General features: G+C 36.5%; 1 protein-coding gene across 1 annotated transcript in view; it reads left to right on the plus strand.

Annotated features, from left to right (window-relative positions):
* Window positions 1-15914, plus strand: part of HMCN1 (hemicentin 1) — a 545341-nt gene that overhangs the window by 387272 nt on the left and 142155 nt on the right. Inside the window, exons 45-48 of the mRNA XM_004372917.2 lie at window positions 7355-7636; window positions 8689-8856; window positions 13244-13357; window positions 13940-14026. Coding sequence (XP_004372974.1) covers window positions 7355-7636; window positions 8689-8856; window positions 13244-13357; window positions 13940-14026 — 651 coding nt within the window. The remainder of the gene's footprint in view (window positions 1-7354; window positions 7637-8688; window positions 8857-13243; window positions 13358-13939; window positions 14027-15914) is intronic.

Consider the following 15914-nt stretch of genomic DNA (forward strand, 5'->3'; position numbering starts at 1 on the left):
AGAACATTATCTTAATAAACTTTGTTATGCCAATTGACCTAGATGTCCCCTGAAACCATGGTTCCCAGATCTCTGCCCCTGCTCCTCTGTCTCTCAAAGTGTTTGATTGTATTCAGGAAACTTCTTAGCTTCTGGTTTAGTCCAGTTGTGCTGACTTCCCCTGTATTGTGTGTTGTCCTTCCCTTCACCTAAGATAATTCTTATCTACTATCTAGTTATTGAATAGCCCTCTTTCTCCCTCCCCACCCTCGTAACCTTTGAAGAATGTTTTCTTCTGTGTTTAAACCATTACTTGAGTTCTTATAATAGTCTTATACAGTATTTGTCCTTTTGTGACTGACTGATTTCACTCGGCATAAGACCTTCCAGATTCATCCATGTTATGAGATGTTTCACAGATTCATCGTTCTTTATCATTGCATGGTATTCCATTGTGTGAATATACCATAATTTGTTTATTCACTCGTCCGTTGATGGGCACCTAGGTTGTTTCCATCTTTTTGCTATTGTGAACAGTGCTGCAATGAACATGGGAGTGCATATATCTAGGCATGTGACAGCTCTTATTTCTCTAGGATATATTTCAAGGAGTGGAATTGCTGGATTGTATGGTACTTTTATTTCTAGCTTTTTAAGGAAGAACCAAATCAATTTCCAAAGTGGTTGCACCATTTTACATTCCCACCATCAGTGTATAAGTGTTCCAGTCTCACCAGAACCTCTCCAACATTTATGATTTTGTGTTTTTTGGATTAATGCTAGCCTTGTTGGGTTGAGATAGTATCTCACTGTAGTTTTGATTTGCATTTCTCTAATGGCAAATGATCATGAGCATTTCCTCATGTATCTGGTAGCCACCAGAAAGTCTTTTTTGGTGAAGTGCCTGTTCATATTCTTTGCCCATTTTTTAATTGGGTTATTTATCATTTGTTGGTGAGGTTTTGCAGTATCTTGTAGATTTTAGAGATTAGACGCTGATTGGATTTGTCAGAGCCAAAAATTTTTTTCCCAGTCTGTAGTTTGTCTTTTACTCTTTTGGTGAAGTCTTTTGATGAGCATAAGTGTTTGATTTTTAGGAGCTCCCAGTTATCTAGTCTCTCTTTTGGTGTTTGTGCATTGTTATTTATGGTTTGTATTCTGTTTATGCCATGTATTAGGGCTCCTAGCATTGTTGTATTTTTTCTCCCATGATCTTTATCATTTTTGATTTTATATTTAGATCTTTGATCCATTTTGAGTTAGTTTTTTTACACGGTGTGAGGTATGTGTCTTGTTTCACTTTTTTGTGGATGGATATCCAGTTATGCCAGCACCATTTGTTAAAGAGAATGTCTTTTCCCCAATGAATGGACTTTGAGCCTTTGTCAACTATCAGCTGCTCATAGGTGGATGAATTTACATCTAGATTCTCAATTCTGTTCCATTGGTCTATGTATCCATTGTTTTACCAGTACCAGGCTGTTCTGACTACCGTGGCAGTATAATAGGTTTTAAAATCAGGTAGTGTGAGGCCTCCCACTTTGTTCTTCTTCTTGAGTAATGCTTTACTTATCTGAGGGCTCTTCCCTTTCCATATGAAGTTGGTGATTTGTTTCTCCATCTTGTTAAAAAATACCGGTGGAATTTGGATCTGGATTGCATTGTATCTGTAGATCGCTTTGGATAGAGTAGACATTATCACAATGTTGAGTCTTCCTATCCATGAGCAACGTATGTTTTTCCACTTATGTAGGTCTCTTTTGGTTCCTTGCAGTAGTGTCTTGTAGTTTTCTTTGTCTAGGTCTTTTATGTCTCTGGTGAGATTTATCCCTAAGTATTTTATCTTCTTAGGGGCTATTGTAAATGGTATTAACTTGATGATTTCCTCTTGGAAGTTCTCTTTGTTGGTGTAGAGGAATCCAACTGATTTTTGTATGTTTATCTCGTATCCTTATACTTTGCTGAAATCTTCTATTAGTTCCAGTAGTTTTCTTGTGGATTCTTTGAGGTTTTCTGTGTATAAGATCATGTCATCTGCAAAGAGAGATACTTTGACTTCTTCCTTACCAATTTGGATGCCCTTTATTTCTTTTCTGGTGCTCTGGCTAGGACCTCCAGCACAATGTTGAATAAGAGTGATGATAAAGGGTGTCCTTGTCTGGTTCTCATTCTCAAGGGGAACGCTTTCAGACTGTCTCCATTTAGGATGATGTTGGCTGTTGGCTTTGTGTAAATGCCCTTTATTATATTGAGGAATTTCCCTCTTATTCCTATTTTGCTCAGAGGTTTTCTCATGAATGGATGTTGGACTTTGTCAAATGCCTTTTCTGCATCAATTGATAAAATCATGTGGTTTTTGTCTTTTGTTTTATTTATATGAGGGATTACATTGATTGTTTTTCTAGCATTGAACCATCCCTGCATACCTGGTATGAATCCCACTTGGTCATGGTGAATTATTTTTTTGATATGTTGTTGAATTCTATTGGCTAGAATTTTGTTGAGAATTTTTGCATCTATGTTCATGAGGGATATTGGTCTGTAACTTTCTTTTTTTGTGGTGTCTTTACCTAGATTTGGTCTCAAGTTTGGGAGTATTCCAACCTTTTCTATGCCCTGAAATACCTTTAGTAGTAGTGGTGTTAACTCTTCTCTGAAAGTTTGGTAAAATTCTCCAGTGAAACAGTCAGGGCCAAGGCTTTTTTTTGTTGGGAGTTTTTTAATTACCTTTTCAATCTCTTCTTTTGTTATGGATTTCTTTAGTTGTTCTACCTTTGTTTGTGTTAGTTTAGGTAGGTAGTGAGTTTCTAGAAATTTGTCCATTTCCTCTAAGTTTTCAAATTTGTTAGAGTACGATTTTTCATAGTATTCTGTTATGATTCTTTTAATTTCAGTTAAGTCTGTTGCAATATCGCTCATCTCATTTCTTATTTGGGTTATTTGCTTCCTCTCCTGTTTTCCTTTTGTCAGTTTGGCCAATGGTTTATCAATTTTGTTGATGTTTTGAAAGAACTGGCTTTCAGTCTTGTTAACTCTTTCAATTGTTTTTCTATTTTCTGTTTCATTTAATTCTGCTCTAATTTTTATTATTTCCTTTCTTCTGTTGCCTGAGGGCTTGTTTTGCTGCTCTCTTTCTATTTGTTCTAGTTGTAGGGTTAATGTTTTGATTTTGGCCCTTTCTTCTTTTTGAATGTGTGCATTTATTGCTGTAAATTCACCTCTGAGCACTGCTTTTGCTGTGTCCCAAAGGTTCTGTAGGATGTGTTTTCATTCTCGTTTGATTCTGTGAATTTCTTTATTCCATCCTTAATTTCTTCTCTAACCCAGTAGTTTTTGAGCAAAGTGTTGTTCTGTGTCCATGTGTTCGAATTTTTTTTTTTTGCTTTTTCCCTTATTGATTTCCACTTTTACGGCTTTATGGTCAGAAAAGATGCTTTGTAATATTTCGATGCTTTGGATTCTGTTAAGGCTTGCTTTATGACCTAACATGTGGTCTAGTCTGAAGAATGTTCCATATGGGTTGGAAAAGAAAGTATACTTGGTTGCTGTTGGGTGGAGTGTTCTGTATGCATCTATGAGATCAGGTTTGTTGATTGTGGCATTTAGATCATCTGTGTCTTTATTGAGCTTCTTCTGGATGTTCTGTACTTCACCAAAAGTGGTGTGTTGAAGTCTCCTACTATTATTATGGTGTTGTCTATCTCTCTTTTCAATGCTGTTAGTATGTTTTATGTATTTTGGAGCCCTGTCATTGGGTGCATAAGTATTTATTATGGTTATGTCCTCCTGGCGTATTATATAGTGTCCTTCCTTATCCTTTGTGGTAGACTTTACTTTAAAGTCTATTTTGTCAGAGATTAATATTGCCACTCCTGTTCTTTTTTTGAGTGTTGTTTGCTTGATATATTGTTTTCCATCCTTTGAGTTTTAGTTTGTTTTTGTCTTTAAGTCTAAAGTGTGTCTCTTGCAGGCGGCATATAGACAGATCATGTTTTTTTATCCATTCTGGCACTCTCTGTCTCTTTATTGGTGCATTTAGTCCATTTACATTCAGCGTTAATTATTGCTAGGTATGCATTTAGTGCTGTCATTTTGATGTGTTTTTGTGTGTATGTGTGTTGTTGACAGTTTCTTTGTGCCACTTAATTTTCTGTGCTGAGTCATTTTTCATTATGTATTTTTTTTTCATCGTGGTTGATTTTGTATCTGCTGAGTCTTTAAGGTTTTCTTGGTTTTTATCTTGATGTGTAGGATTGTTAGTTTCCTTTGTGGTTATCTTAATATTTACCCCTATTTTTCCAAGTTTAAACCAATTTTTTATTTCTTTATATTGCCTTGACTTCATCTCCATATGAAAGATCTATCACTATATTTTTTAGTCCCTATTTTTTGTTTTAATGTTGTCATCTTTACATACTGATGACTGTGTTTCCCTATTTTCAGCATTTTAGCTTTGATTTATTTTTGTGACTTCCCTTTCTGGGTTTATATCTGGTGGCTGTGTCCTGTGTTCTAGCCTTGGGTTGTTATCTGATGTTATTAATTTTTTAACTGGAGGACTCCGTTTAGTATTTCTTGTAATTTTGGTTTGGTTTCTGCAAATTCCCTAAACTTCTGTTTACCTGGAAATGCCCTAATTTCACCATCATACTTGAGAGACAGTTTTGCTGGATACATAATTCTTGGCTGGCAATTTTTTTTCCTTCAAGGCTTTATATATGTCATTCCATCACCTTCTTGCCTCCATGGTTTCTGCTGAGTAGTCCAAGCTTAGTCTTATTGACTCCTCCTTTGTAGATGACTTTTCATTTATTCCTAGCCGCTCTTAAAATTTTCTCTTTATCTTTGGTTTTGGGAAGTTTGACTATAATATGCCTTGGTGACTTTCTGTTGAGATCTGCCTTGTGTGGGGTTCGATGAGCATCTTGGATAGATATCTTGTCATCTTTCACAATATCAGGAAAGTTTTCTGCCAACAAATCTTCAACAATTCTCTGTGTATTTTCTGTTATCCCCCTCCCCTCCCTGTTCTGGTACTCCACTTGTAGGTTATTCCTCTTGATAGAGTTTCACATAATTCACCAAGTGTTTGTTTCTTCATTTTTTTAAATTCTTTTATCTGATTTTTCCTCAAATAGGTTGGTGTCAAGTGCTTTGTCTTCAGTCTCACTAATTCTGACCTCCATTGCCTCAATTCTGCTCTAATGACTTTCTTCTGAGTTGTCTAATTCTAAAATTTTATTGTTAATCTTCTGGATTTCTGTTTGCTGTCTTTCTACAGATTCTTACAGCTGGTTAAATTTGCCATTGTGCTCTTCTATAATCTTCTTAAATCCTTTATTGCTTTGTCTGTGTGTTCCTTGGCTTGTTTTGCGTTTTGCCTGATCTCCTTCCTGATCTATTGAAGAATTCTGTATATTAATCTTTTGTATTATACCTCCAGTAATTCCAAGAAGTTCTCTTGCTCCGGAAGATTTCTTGAATCTTTGTTTTGGGAGCTTGCTGAAGCCATCATGGTCTGCCTCTTTATGTGATTTGATATTGACTATTGTCTCGGAGCCATCAATAAGTTATTATATTTATTTAATTTATACTTGCTTACTGTGTCCTACCTTTTTGTTTTGAGCTAATTTGATTATTGGTGCCTTTGATGCTCTAACATCCTGTCACCATGTGGTTAGATTTGTAACTATGTATGTGAGCCCAGGAGTCTGTTTACTTTTCTTGTATGCATTCAGCTCATGTGTCCAGGTAGTTAATCACCAAGTGTTTGGTGCAGGCTCACACCTGCAGTCCTAGACAGGCAGGTGTGATTGGAGTAGGCACAGTTATCTGGCTGCAGTAAGGGGTCAAATGCTCAGCTAGTCTGGGGGTTGACAGCGGCCCCTGAGTGTCTGGGAGGAAAGCATGTCCTTGTTCCCTAGAGTGCATGGGTGTGTTTTGCAGCCAGACTACGGTCACTTAGTGCTGTTGGCTGTAAGGACTGGGAGGCACCACTTATTCTTGTACCCCTGTTGCAGTTGGCTAGGTGGTGTGGGTGGAGCCACCAGTCCTCAGGCCCCTGATATGTGTAGGTGAGGACCGTGCTTAATGGGCAAAGTGATGTCTTATGTAACGAACGTACCACTCCACCATATAGCTGATACAGTTGAAGTTAAGCTTCAGGTGTATACCCTGTTGTGCTGTGCTGATGAGGGCCTATGCTGTTGAAATGGGCCCACACAGGTCTATGCAGGGATGAAAGGCATTCAAGGTCCATAGACCCCTTATGCCTGTGCCTAGGCAAAGGAGCTGCTGTGCCTACCCTAAGTTCCTGGCTTAGGGGAGCTGGCAGATTATTTTTTCTTGTTCGTTAACTTGTTCCATCTCCAAGGCCAGGAGAATGGCTCAGGGTACGTCATGGGTCCTACTTCCAGCCCAGGGGAAGCAATAATCACTGAAGCTAGACTGGAACCCAGTGCAGAGCAGGGAGGGAGCAGGTAAATGGGAGAGACCCTTTTCACAAACAGGGTGTTTTTTGATCCATGCGGTAGGTTAAACACATGTATTTATCTTTTGCTGAATGAATGCTGCTTTTCACTGGCTCTGGAGGCCTGAGCAGACTCTCTGCTGCTTGGTCTCTCCCGACGTGGAAAACATGTCCCAAACACCACTGCCAGCATCACCACACACGCCAGCTAATCCAGCCCTCAAGGCTCTATCTCCCACTGGGTCAGGTCTGGCAAGTCCTCGCTGCTTCTGAATTGTCTCTCCCTCCCCCTGCCACTCAGTCTGACTCCTCAACTTTCCCTTTCATGTTCAGGGTTCCTAGATTGTCATATATAATTGATTGACTTCTTTTCTCGGGTCTTTGTTGTAAGAGGGACCACTGGAAGCTTCTGACTACTCCGCCATCATGGCCCCACCTCTCTCTCTCCCTTTTTTTATGGTAAAGGGAAAAGAATATATTTCCTCTAGTTGAAATTATTACAAGGATGTGTCCATATCTTTCTAATGGTAAGAGTCATTCTGCAGATGTTCATTGAGGATCTACCTTGAGCTAGGTTACCATATTTATTTTAAATTAGTACCAGGAAGACTTCTGTAAATCAGAGCCACAAATGATAAGTTCAAATATTTGTATATAACTTCTCAAAAAGCAAGGAAGGTAGGAAACACAGCATTGTTTCGTTACTGTGTTGATAGCTTTTAGTTGTTAACCTACTTAGACATATTGAAGAAGAATTCCACTGTCAATATAGTAACACCATGTCTGTACTCGTGGGTTCCTTCTTTAGTAGTTAATATTTTGACATCAATGTTTATTTAACTTTGGCTGATGATAATTTCTATGTAAGACTTGAAGCAAACATTTCCAATTTTCTTTTTTTCCCAGTTCGCCCAACCATATCCAACAGTGGCAGCCAACCTACTGAAGTTATTGTGACTCGAGGACAGAGTATTTCCTTGGAGTGTGAGGTGCATGGTATTCCTCAACCAGCAGTGACCTGGATGAAGGATGGCCGCCCCTTGGCCAGGGGAAAAGGAGCGGAAATACTGAATGAAGGTCGTATCCTTAAGTTGAAGACCATTCATGTATCTGATACAGGCCGCTATGTGTGTGTGGCTGTGAATGTAGCAGGAATGACTGACAGAAAATATGACTTAAGTGTACATGGTAAGTATAAAGAGGCTCAATAAGTCTACTCTCTGGCCAATATAATCTATAGCATCCTGAATGGGAGGTGTAGGCCTCCAGTGTTGATAGTTTTTATTTATATAGAAGTAAAATAAAATATAAATAAACTATTCTTTCCAATATATGCACCACTTCTCTAGATCTGTCTCATCATTCATTTCTCCTTCTATGTCTTACCTCCCATTTCTTGCTTTGCTGAGATGAGCACATACTTATATTCTTTTACAAAGAAAATAGTAAAATAGATGATTGTTTTCTTCAAGTGCTTTTGATTTAATGTTGTCCAACACGATTATGTTTGCCAAATTAATTGTCTTAATTAATTGTATAAACCCAGGTTCCTTAGAGATTTCTGACTCTGCATCAGTTGGGCATGATTTATACGAAGTCAGTTTTAATATGCAAATTAAGGAGCCATAAATGTCAAAAAGAATAGACCAAAAATGTACATGCTCAGGGACACCTAATTGGCTGTATCCAAATTGAACTGTAATGTTTAAATCTATAGAAATAATAGTAAATTTAATAGATACACATCTTATAACTCAAATCCAGCTAAGGCATACACAAAGTCAAGTACTAATGTTCTGTAGTTTGCAACCAATGTGTGAGCCAAAGCTAAAGGAATCAGAACATAAAAGAGAAAAGAAATTAATCTTAAGTATCTTTTCATTAGATTAGTTTAATTTCTTTGGAGAAGAATTGTTAGGAAATCCTGCCTGTAACATGAAGCTCATGAATTCATATTAGAAATTTACCAGAAAAGACAAGTGACCCATGTGAAATCATTCACCACAATTAGAATATTCATATGAAAGTCATTTAGTGCTAATAGTGGGGAAGAAGTGACATTTTTACTTTCAGGAATGTCACAAATAATAATAAGCACATCATGGTGATTGCCTGTGTTGCTTACTATTGACCAGAAAATGGAAGTCTTATTATTAACAATAATCTATCTTGTATTTGGTTTTTGATATGTATTGGCAACTTTTCTTTCCATTTACTGTTTGTTTTGTTTTGTCTTACAGCCCCTCCAAGCATCGCAGGGAACCATGGGACACCTGAAAATATCAGTGTGGTAGAAAAGAACTCAGTGTCCCTAGCTTGTGAAGCTTCAGGAATTCCTCTGCCTTCAATAACCTGGCTTAAAGATGGGTGGCCTGTCAGCCTTAGCAGTTCTATGAGAGTTCTCTCAGGTACTAGAAATTCCAGTAGCCTAATAATCTTGTTAACTTCATATGGCCAAAATTCTTCTTAATTTCTCATTTATATGTGTTTTTATTGTCTTATCTTTCTTTTTTATATAGTTGCCTACTATATAATATGTATTTAGATGGACTCAGAAAGCTATATGAAAATGATTAAAACCTCTAAAAATATCTGGACCCTTTTTAAAAAGAAAGCTTGGCACTTGTCTGTTACTTAACTTATAGGGCTGTTGAAGCATTCATGTTACAATGAGTACCAAACAATTTGAAAATCAAAGAATGAGAACACGTGTTGAAATTGAATCCTGAATGTAGAGTGAATCATGTTTCATAATATGCCTCCATAACTATTTCACTTATTCATGACTCTAATCTGAGTGATGTTTATATTTCCAGAATGTGGTAGTTTCCTGTGAGCTAAGACTTCTACCGTTATTGTAGAAAGGATATTCAGCTTATTCTTCATCTGATTGTGTAGGAAAGCATCGATAGCTTGTCTTTTATGGATCACTATAAGCTTGGAGAGAGGTTTCTTGTGGTATGCCACAGGAATCTGCACTTGGCTCTTTTTCTAATAACTTGGATACAGACAAAGAAGATGAATATGCCAAGCTTGTCGTTAATAAAAAACTTAGATACTTAAAAGAATACCTAAAATGTTGAATAAAGGCATACGAATTGAGATACACCTCACGTTGGAACTTTTGAGTCAAGCCTAACAAGATGAAGATTAATAAACTCCTACACATAGGTTCAAAAGCCAATGATTAAAAGTATGGTGAAACAGAACTTCAGAGTTCTTTATGTGAAAAGATCTCTGAATTTTGTTACTCGATATGTAAAAAACAGTGTAATGTGTTTGTCAAGAAAAACAAACTCAATATTTTACCACATTAATATTATGATATGGTATGATATGATATGATATGATATGATACAATATATATAAACCAGAAAACCAAACCCATTGTCATTGAGTCGATTCCAACTCATGATTCCAACTCATAGTGACCTTATAGGACAGAGCTGAACTGCCCCCATAGGGTTTCCAAGGAGTGGCTGGTGGATTCAAACTGCCGACTTTTCGGTTAGCAGCTGAGCTCTTAACCACTACACCACAAGGGCTAGATTTTCTCAGGTAAGAAAAGTAAGAGGCCAATTGTACTTAACAGATCTTATCAGGAAGACTAGAAGAAGTATTTACTGACAATATTTTCAGTGGACAGTAACCATGATGGTAAATGATGTCAAAATAATTAATATGTCTGATTGTATTTAGTCTGGAAAAATAAACCTTATGGGTAAATAACGAAAACTAAATTTAAATATTTGAAGAGACATAATGTAGAAAAGTATTATATTGATTCTGTCTTGTTTCAGAGGCTAAAACTAATGCCAATATACTCCAGATTCTAAGGAGAGGTTTGGGTCTGAATATAAATAACTTCAAAAATATTTAGATTGTTTAAAATCAAGATGAACTACTATTAGAGGAAGGGAGCTCCATTCTCTTAAATCTGTTCAAACAAAGCATAGATTCCCATTTTTGAAAGCTTTTTCGGAAAAGATCCTTTCTAAGTGTTGGAATTGTTGTTGTTGCTGTGTGCTGTGGAGTTGATTTCGACTCACAGCAACCCTTTACGGCAGAGTAGAACTGCCCCATAGGGTTTCCTAGGCCATAATCTTTATGGGAACAGATGGCCAAGTCTTTTCTCCCACAGAGCAGCTGGTAGGTTCCAACCACAGTGCTGGATTTAGGCCTAAATATCTCAAGGAATATGTTTCTTCATGATCTTGGTCTATAAATGATAGGAGCTTGAAGAGCAATGTACATTGCTATTAACTCCACTTATTATTTATGATACTCACTAGATATATAATCTCAGGCAAGTTCCTTAACTTACCTGATTACAATTTCTTCACCTGTAAAATGGAGATATTAATAGTATTTGCTTCTTAGGGTTAGTGTAAAGGCAAAATGAGGTAATGTATATGAAGCAGCTAACACAATGCATGCTCATATGGTAAGCATCTAATATGCATTTGTTGTTGTTATTGCCATAGACAACCTAGTAAAATGTTGGTAAAAAGCTTCCCTGTCCTTGGAAACTTTCCTATGTCCTTACTCTGATGCTTTCATTGTCATAGGATTTCCAGTTGCTGTTGACCTTAAGAAATGCATAGTGATGACAAAGATTAAAATTTGCTTACCAGAAACCTGAACACATTTTCTTCTTGTCCTGACATGGCACTTATATTATTTGGCTTATTATTCAAAATTCCTCATTGTTGCAAAAGTAGGAATACTTATTAAATACCATAAATACATTAGACTCCTGTAAATGTAAAAGGCAACGTAGAGTGACATACTCTGGCTTACTGTAGATTTACTGGAGTGGTGTTTTCATTTCATTTAGTACCACCTTGCATTGCTTGACTAGCTGCTGGGGATCCCTGAGTGAACACATTGAAAGTGTTTCACCTTGTGCTGCTGCCAGAGGAGTCATCCAGTTTTACAATCTGAACATGTGCTTTTGCAATAGATGAATGAGAATCAAATCAATTGCATATGCCCTTCCTGGTCCTTGTTGGTATGCTGCACCCTTCTGTTTCATTAAGATTATTCCTCTTGAGACCTTAAGTGCAACTTTTCTGCAAGCATTACTTTGGTGAAGGCCCTGTTATTGTTATGAGGTCATCTGCCAAGAACAGATAACTGCTATTAAAATTTAATAGGTATAGGAAATGTCTCCATATAAGTAGAACTTACTGTGAGCACCCCCTCCCCCTGAAGTAAGTGAGAGGATGAGAGAACAAAGAGAAAAGAAAGATCATGAGACTTAGGAGGTTGAGTGGGTAGAGCCAGCAGTAACTCATAGAAGTTGTATTGCTTAAATCTCTCAACTGGAATCATACTACAGTTTCACTAATCTGGAGTTGCAGTGAGAGCTTGAATCCTTTCCTAATTAACATATTTTAACATGTTTAAATTATTTCTGTATTCAATTTTGTTTGCCTAAATTCAATTGGAAAATAAAAAATACTGAATTCAGGTAATCACCTATATCTAAATAAGATCCAACCAATCTAGTAGTACCATTGGTACTACTAAATTTACCTTTCTGTTGATTGAGGATGGGACGACAGCTTGTTGTGTTTATAAAAACAAAAAGCAGATGAAAACTCCTGAGAAAACTAGATCCAGGTGAATATTTACATGGAAATTTCATTAAACACTGCTTACATTTTTTCAGTTCAAATTTAAGATAACAGGCGAAAAGATACTAGATAGAAATAATTATAAAATCTAAGAAATGACTTGTTCTTCTTTCTTGGACTTACTCCTGAAATAGTTTCCAGGACCCTACTCTCTTAGTGCATCTCTTAGTTCTCTGAAGACTTTGATTCACCCTCATTTGCTGGTTCTTCTTCTTTTATCCTTAAATGGAGTTTCCCTCCAAATTACACCCTTCATCATATTATAGTTTCACTTTCAGGCTACATGTTATTCTTGGATGAAGAATATTTCCTCCAACAAAATGTTACATAAAAGTCAAAATATAAAGAGAACCAAAGCAGAGTGGTACTAGTGAAAGAAACAACCCCATAAACTTTTATATAAATACTAATTCTAGGGTTCCATGGAACTCAGTTGAAAACCAGTAATCAGTCCTCATGCCTTCACTTATCACTTATACATTGATGTGATACAAATCAAGGTTGTTGATCCATTCCTCTTTCTAAAATTCCCTTTTCATATGTTCAACTGCAAACTGAGAATCTTTTCCTAAATATCCTGCCACAGTTGTCTTTCTAAAGCACAAATTAGATCATGACTTTTTGTTTGTTTATACACTTCCATGGCCTTCAGGGTACATGATAAAGTCTAAACTCCTTAGCATGACATTAAAGGGCCCTCAGAATCTGACTATATCCCATCTAGCCTCATCTCTTGCCATTTTCTTTACTTACTCTGCATTAGATACAATTACATCTTTCTACTGCCACATCCTTATTTAATTCAATGTAGCATAGCTTCTCTCAACTCCTCTGTGTGTTACAGTATACTGTGTTTAAGATTATGTTAAAAAAAAAAAAAAACCTACTCTGTGAGACTCCATTTTTTTGTTTGCTGTCGTCCAGCATTGTCTTTATTATAAGTTGCCTTTTTGTTTGCTTGTTTGTTTTTTCCACTGAACCAGAAAATTATTCTGAATTCTCTAGTCTGTTTTATATAGGCTTAAAACTTGGTATAAATTCATTTTAAAGGCCTTTGAAGTTTATTGGTTAAATTTTTACCTGAATTATGTCTCACTTGGACAACTTGTAAGGATTTAATGTTCTATTTGAGTCATCTGGTGATTTGCTTCTCCAGGAGGTAGGACTGTACGATTGATGCAGACCAAAAGAGAAGATGCTGGCCAGTATACTTGTGTCGTAAGGAATGCGGCTGGTGAAGAAAGAAAAAGCTTTGAACTTTCAGTATTAGGTACTTAAATAATTTACAATATCTAGAAAAGATTCTAACTGGCTCAAATCCACTCTGGGAGCAGAGCTGAAATTTATTTATGGCTTAGTCTCACACTGATGTGTGGTTTGGCCCTGGACTTTCACACTTGGCAAGAATCAGTATTAGAATGGTTTGGAGGCAATCACCTGATTAAAATGGCTCAAATGCCATGTATTGTCATATCACAATTGTTCGACTGTATCTGAGACACTGAATAACTTGAGTGCTTATTAGAGTTATAGAGGAGGAAATAAATGCTAATAAAGGTTCTTACTCATTGTTTTGTTGACACATTTTTATCTAGACTTTATCATTTAATAAAATTATAATAAACTGTATTATAATTGGATTTGTGGCATGTAACTTTATTATATATCTTAAAATTAGACTTGGTAATATTAATATTATAATATCATTCTAGTTAACAAATGAGGAAGAGAATTTGGGGGTTTAGCTTTAAGGTTATAGCTTAATTAAAACATAAATATGGACACCTATAAAATAAGAGCCCTGCTGCTGGAGCTGTGACTTACTTTTTCTGTTTTTTTTTTTTTTTTTTAGTACCACCTCGCATTGTGGGTGAGAATACATTGGAAGATGTGAAGATAAAAGAGAAACAGAACATTACACTGACTTGTGAAGTGACAGGTAAGGGGCTCAACGCTCATAGTTCTGCTGCTGCCCCACTAAGTGATTATTCGTTGCCTTCTCTGTATACTTTAATTAGTTGGGAAAAGTCAGGCTACTATAATAAACCAAAAACCAAACCCATTGCCGTCGAGTCGATTTTGACTCATAGTGACCCCGTAGGACAGAGTAGAACTTCCCCATAGGGTTTCTAAGGCTATAATCTTTACAGAAGCAGACTGCCACTTCTTTCTGCCATGGAACCTCTGGTGGGTTTGAACCACTGACCTTTTGGTTAGCAGCTGAGTGCTTAACCACGGTACCACCAGGGCTCCTAGTTACTATAATCTTGTTCCTGGGTAATCCCCACTATCAATAATGCCACCAAAGCACTTGCCTATTTCTTTGAAATGAAATGTAAGAAATCAAGAAAAGGAAAGAAAGGCACAAACATAGGGAAAAAAAAGAAAATTAGAAGAGGTAGGGCAGGAAAAACCTACATATAAATAGAAATGATTAAAAAAGAGTAGCTATAGCTACAATAATAGGCATTTGAAATTGAATTCTAGTGTAGCTGGTAGAAATACAAGAAAAAAATGTCATTCAATGCAATTACTTTTTAATTATCTTACTAAAATTATCATCTTAATTAATCATCTTAATAAAAATGCATGCTCCATTACTTTTTAAATAATTTATTAAGTGAGGTTCATATGACATAAAATTAATCATTTTTAAGTGAACAATTAAGTGGTATTTAGTACATTCACAGTGTTGTTGTGCAAGCACCATCTCTATGTAGTTCGAGAAATTTCCATCACTCCACAATAAAACCGCTTACCAATGAAGTGATTTCTCCACATTCTCCTGACCTCCAATCCCTGGCAAGCACCAATCTGCATTCTGTCTCTATGGATTTGTTATTCTAGATATTTCATATAAATGAAAGCTCACAATATGTGGTCTTTTGTGGCTGGCTTCTTTCACTAAGCATGATATTTTGGTAGTTCATCCACATTGTAGCATGTGTCAGTACTTCATTTCTTTTGAATGGTGGAATAATATTCTATTTTATGAATATATCACAATTGATTCATCCATTCATTTGTGCTATTTCCACCTTTTGACTGTGAATAACGCTGCTATGAACATGTGTGTGCATGTGCTTGTTTGAGTGCCTTTTTTCAATTATTTTGGGTATATACATAGGTGTAGAATTGCAGGATATTGTAATTCTATGCTTAACCTTTTTGAGAAACTGCCAAATTGTTTTACACAGTAGCTAAACCATTTTGAATTCCCACCAGCAATACACAAAAGTTCCAGTTTATCCACATTCCAGCCAACACTCCACTACACGTCTGTCAGTTGGTTGTAAGGTGGTAGCTTGTGTGTTGTTGTAATACTGGAAGATTTGCCACAGATATTTCAGCTACCAGCTGGGTTACCCTTGATGGACAGGTTTCAGCTGAGCTTCCAGACTAAGATAGAGTAGAAGGAAGGACCTGGCAGTCTACTTCTGAAAAAATTAGCCAGTGAAAGAAAGCCTTTTGAATAGCAGGGGAACATTGTCTGATATAGTGCCAGAAGATGAGCCCTTCAGGTCAGAAGGCACTTAAAATATGACTGAGGAAGAGCTGCCTCCTCAAAGTAAAGTTGACTTTAATGATGTGAATGGAGTCAAGCTTTCAGGACTTTCATTTGCTGATGTGGCATGACTCAAAATGAGAAGAAACAGCTGCAAACAACTATTAATAATAGGAATGTGGAATGTACAAAGTATGAAATTTAGGAAAATTGGAAAACATCAAAAATAAAATGGGATGCATAAAGATCGGTATCCTAGGCATTAGTGAGCTGAAATGAACTAGTATTGACCATTTTGAATCGGACAATCATATGGTCTACT

This window comes from Trichechus manatus, unplaced genomic scaffold (genome assembly GCF_000243295.1).
Source record: "Trichechus manatus latirostris isolate Lorelei unplaced genomic scaffold, TriManLat1.0 scaffold00021, whole genome shotgun sequence".
Taxonomy (NCBI): Eukaryota; Metazoa; Chordata; class Mammalia; order Sirenia; family Trichechidae; genus Trichechus; species Trichechus manatus.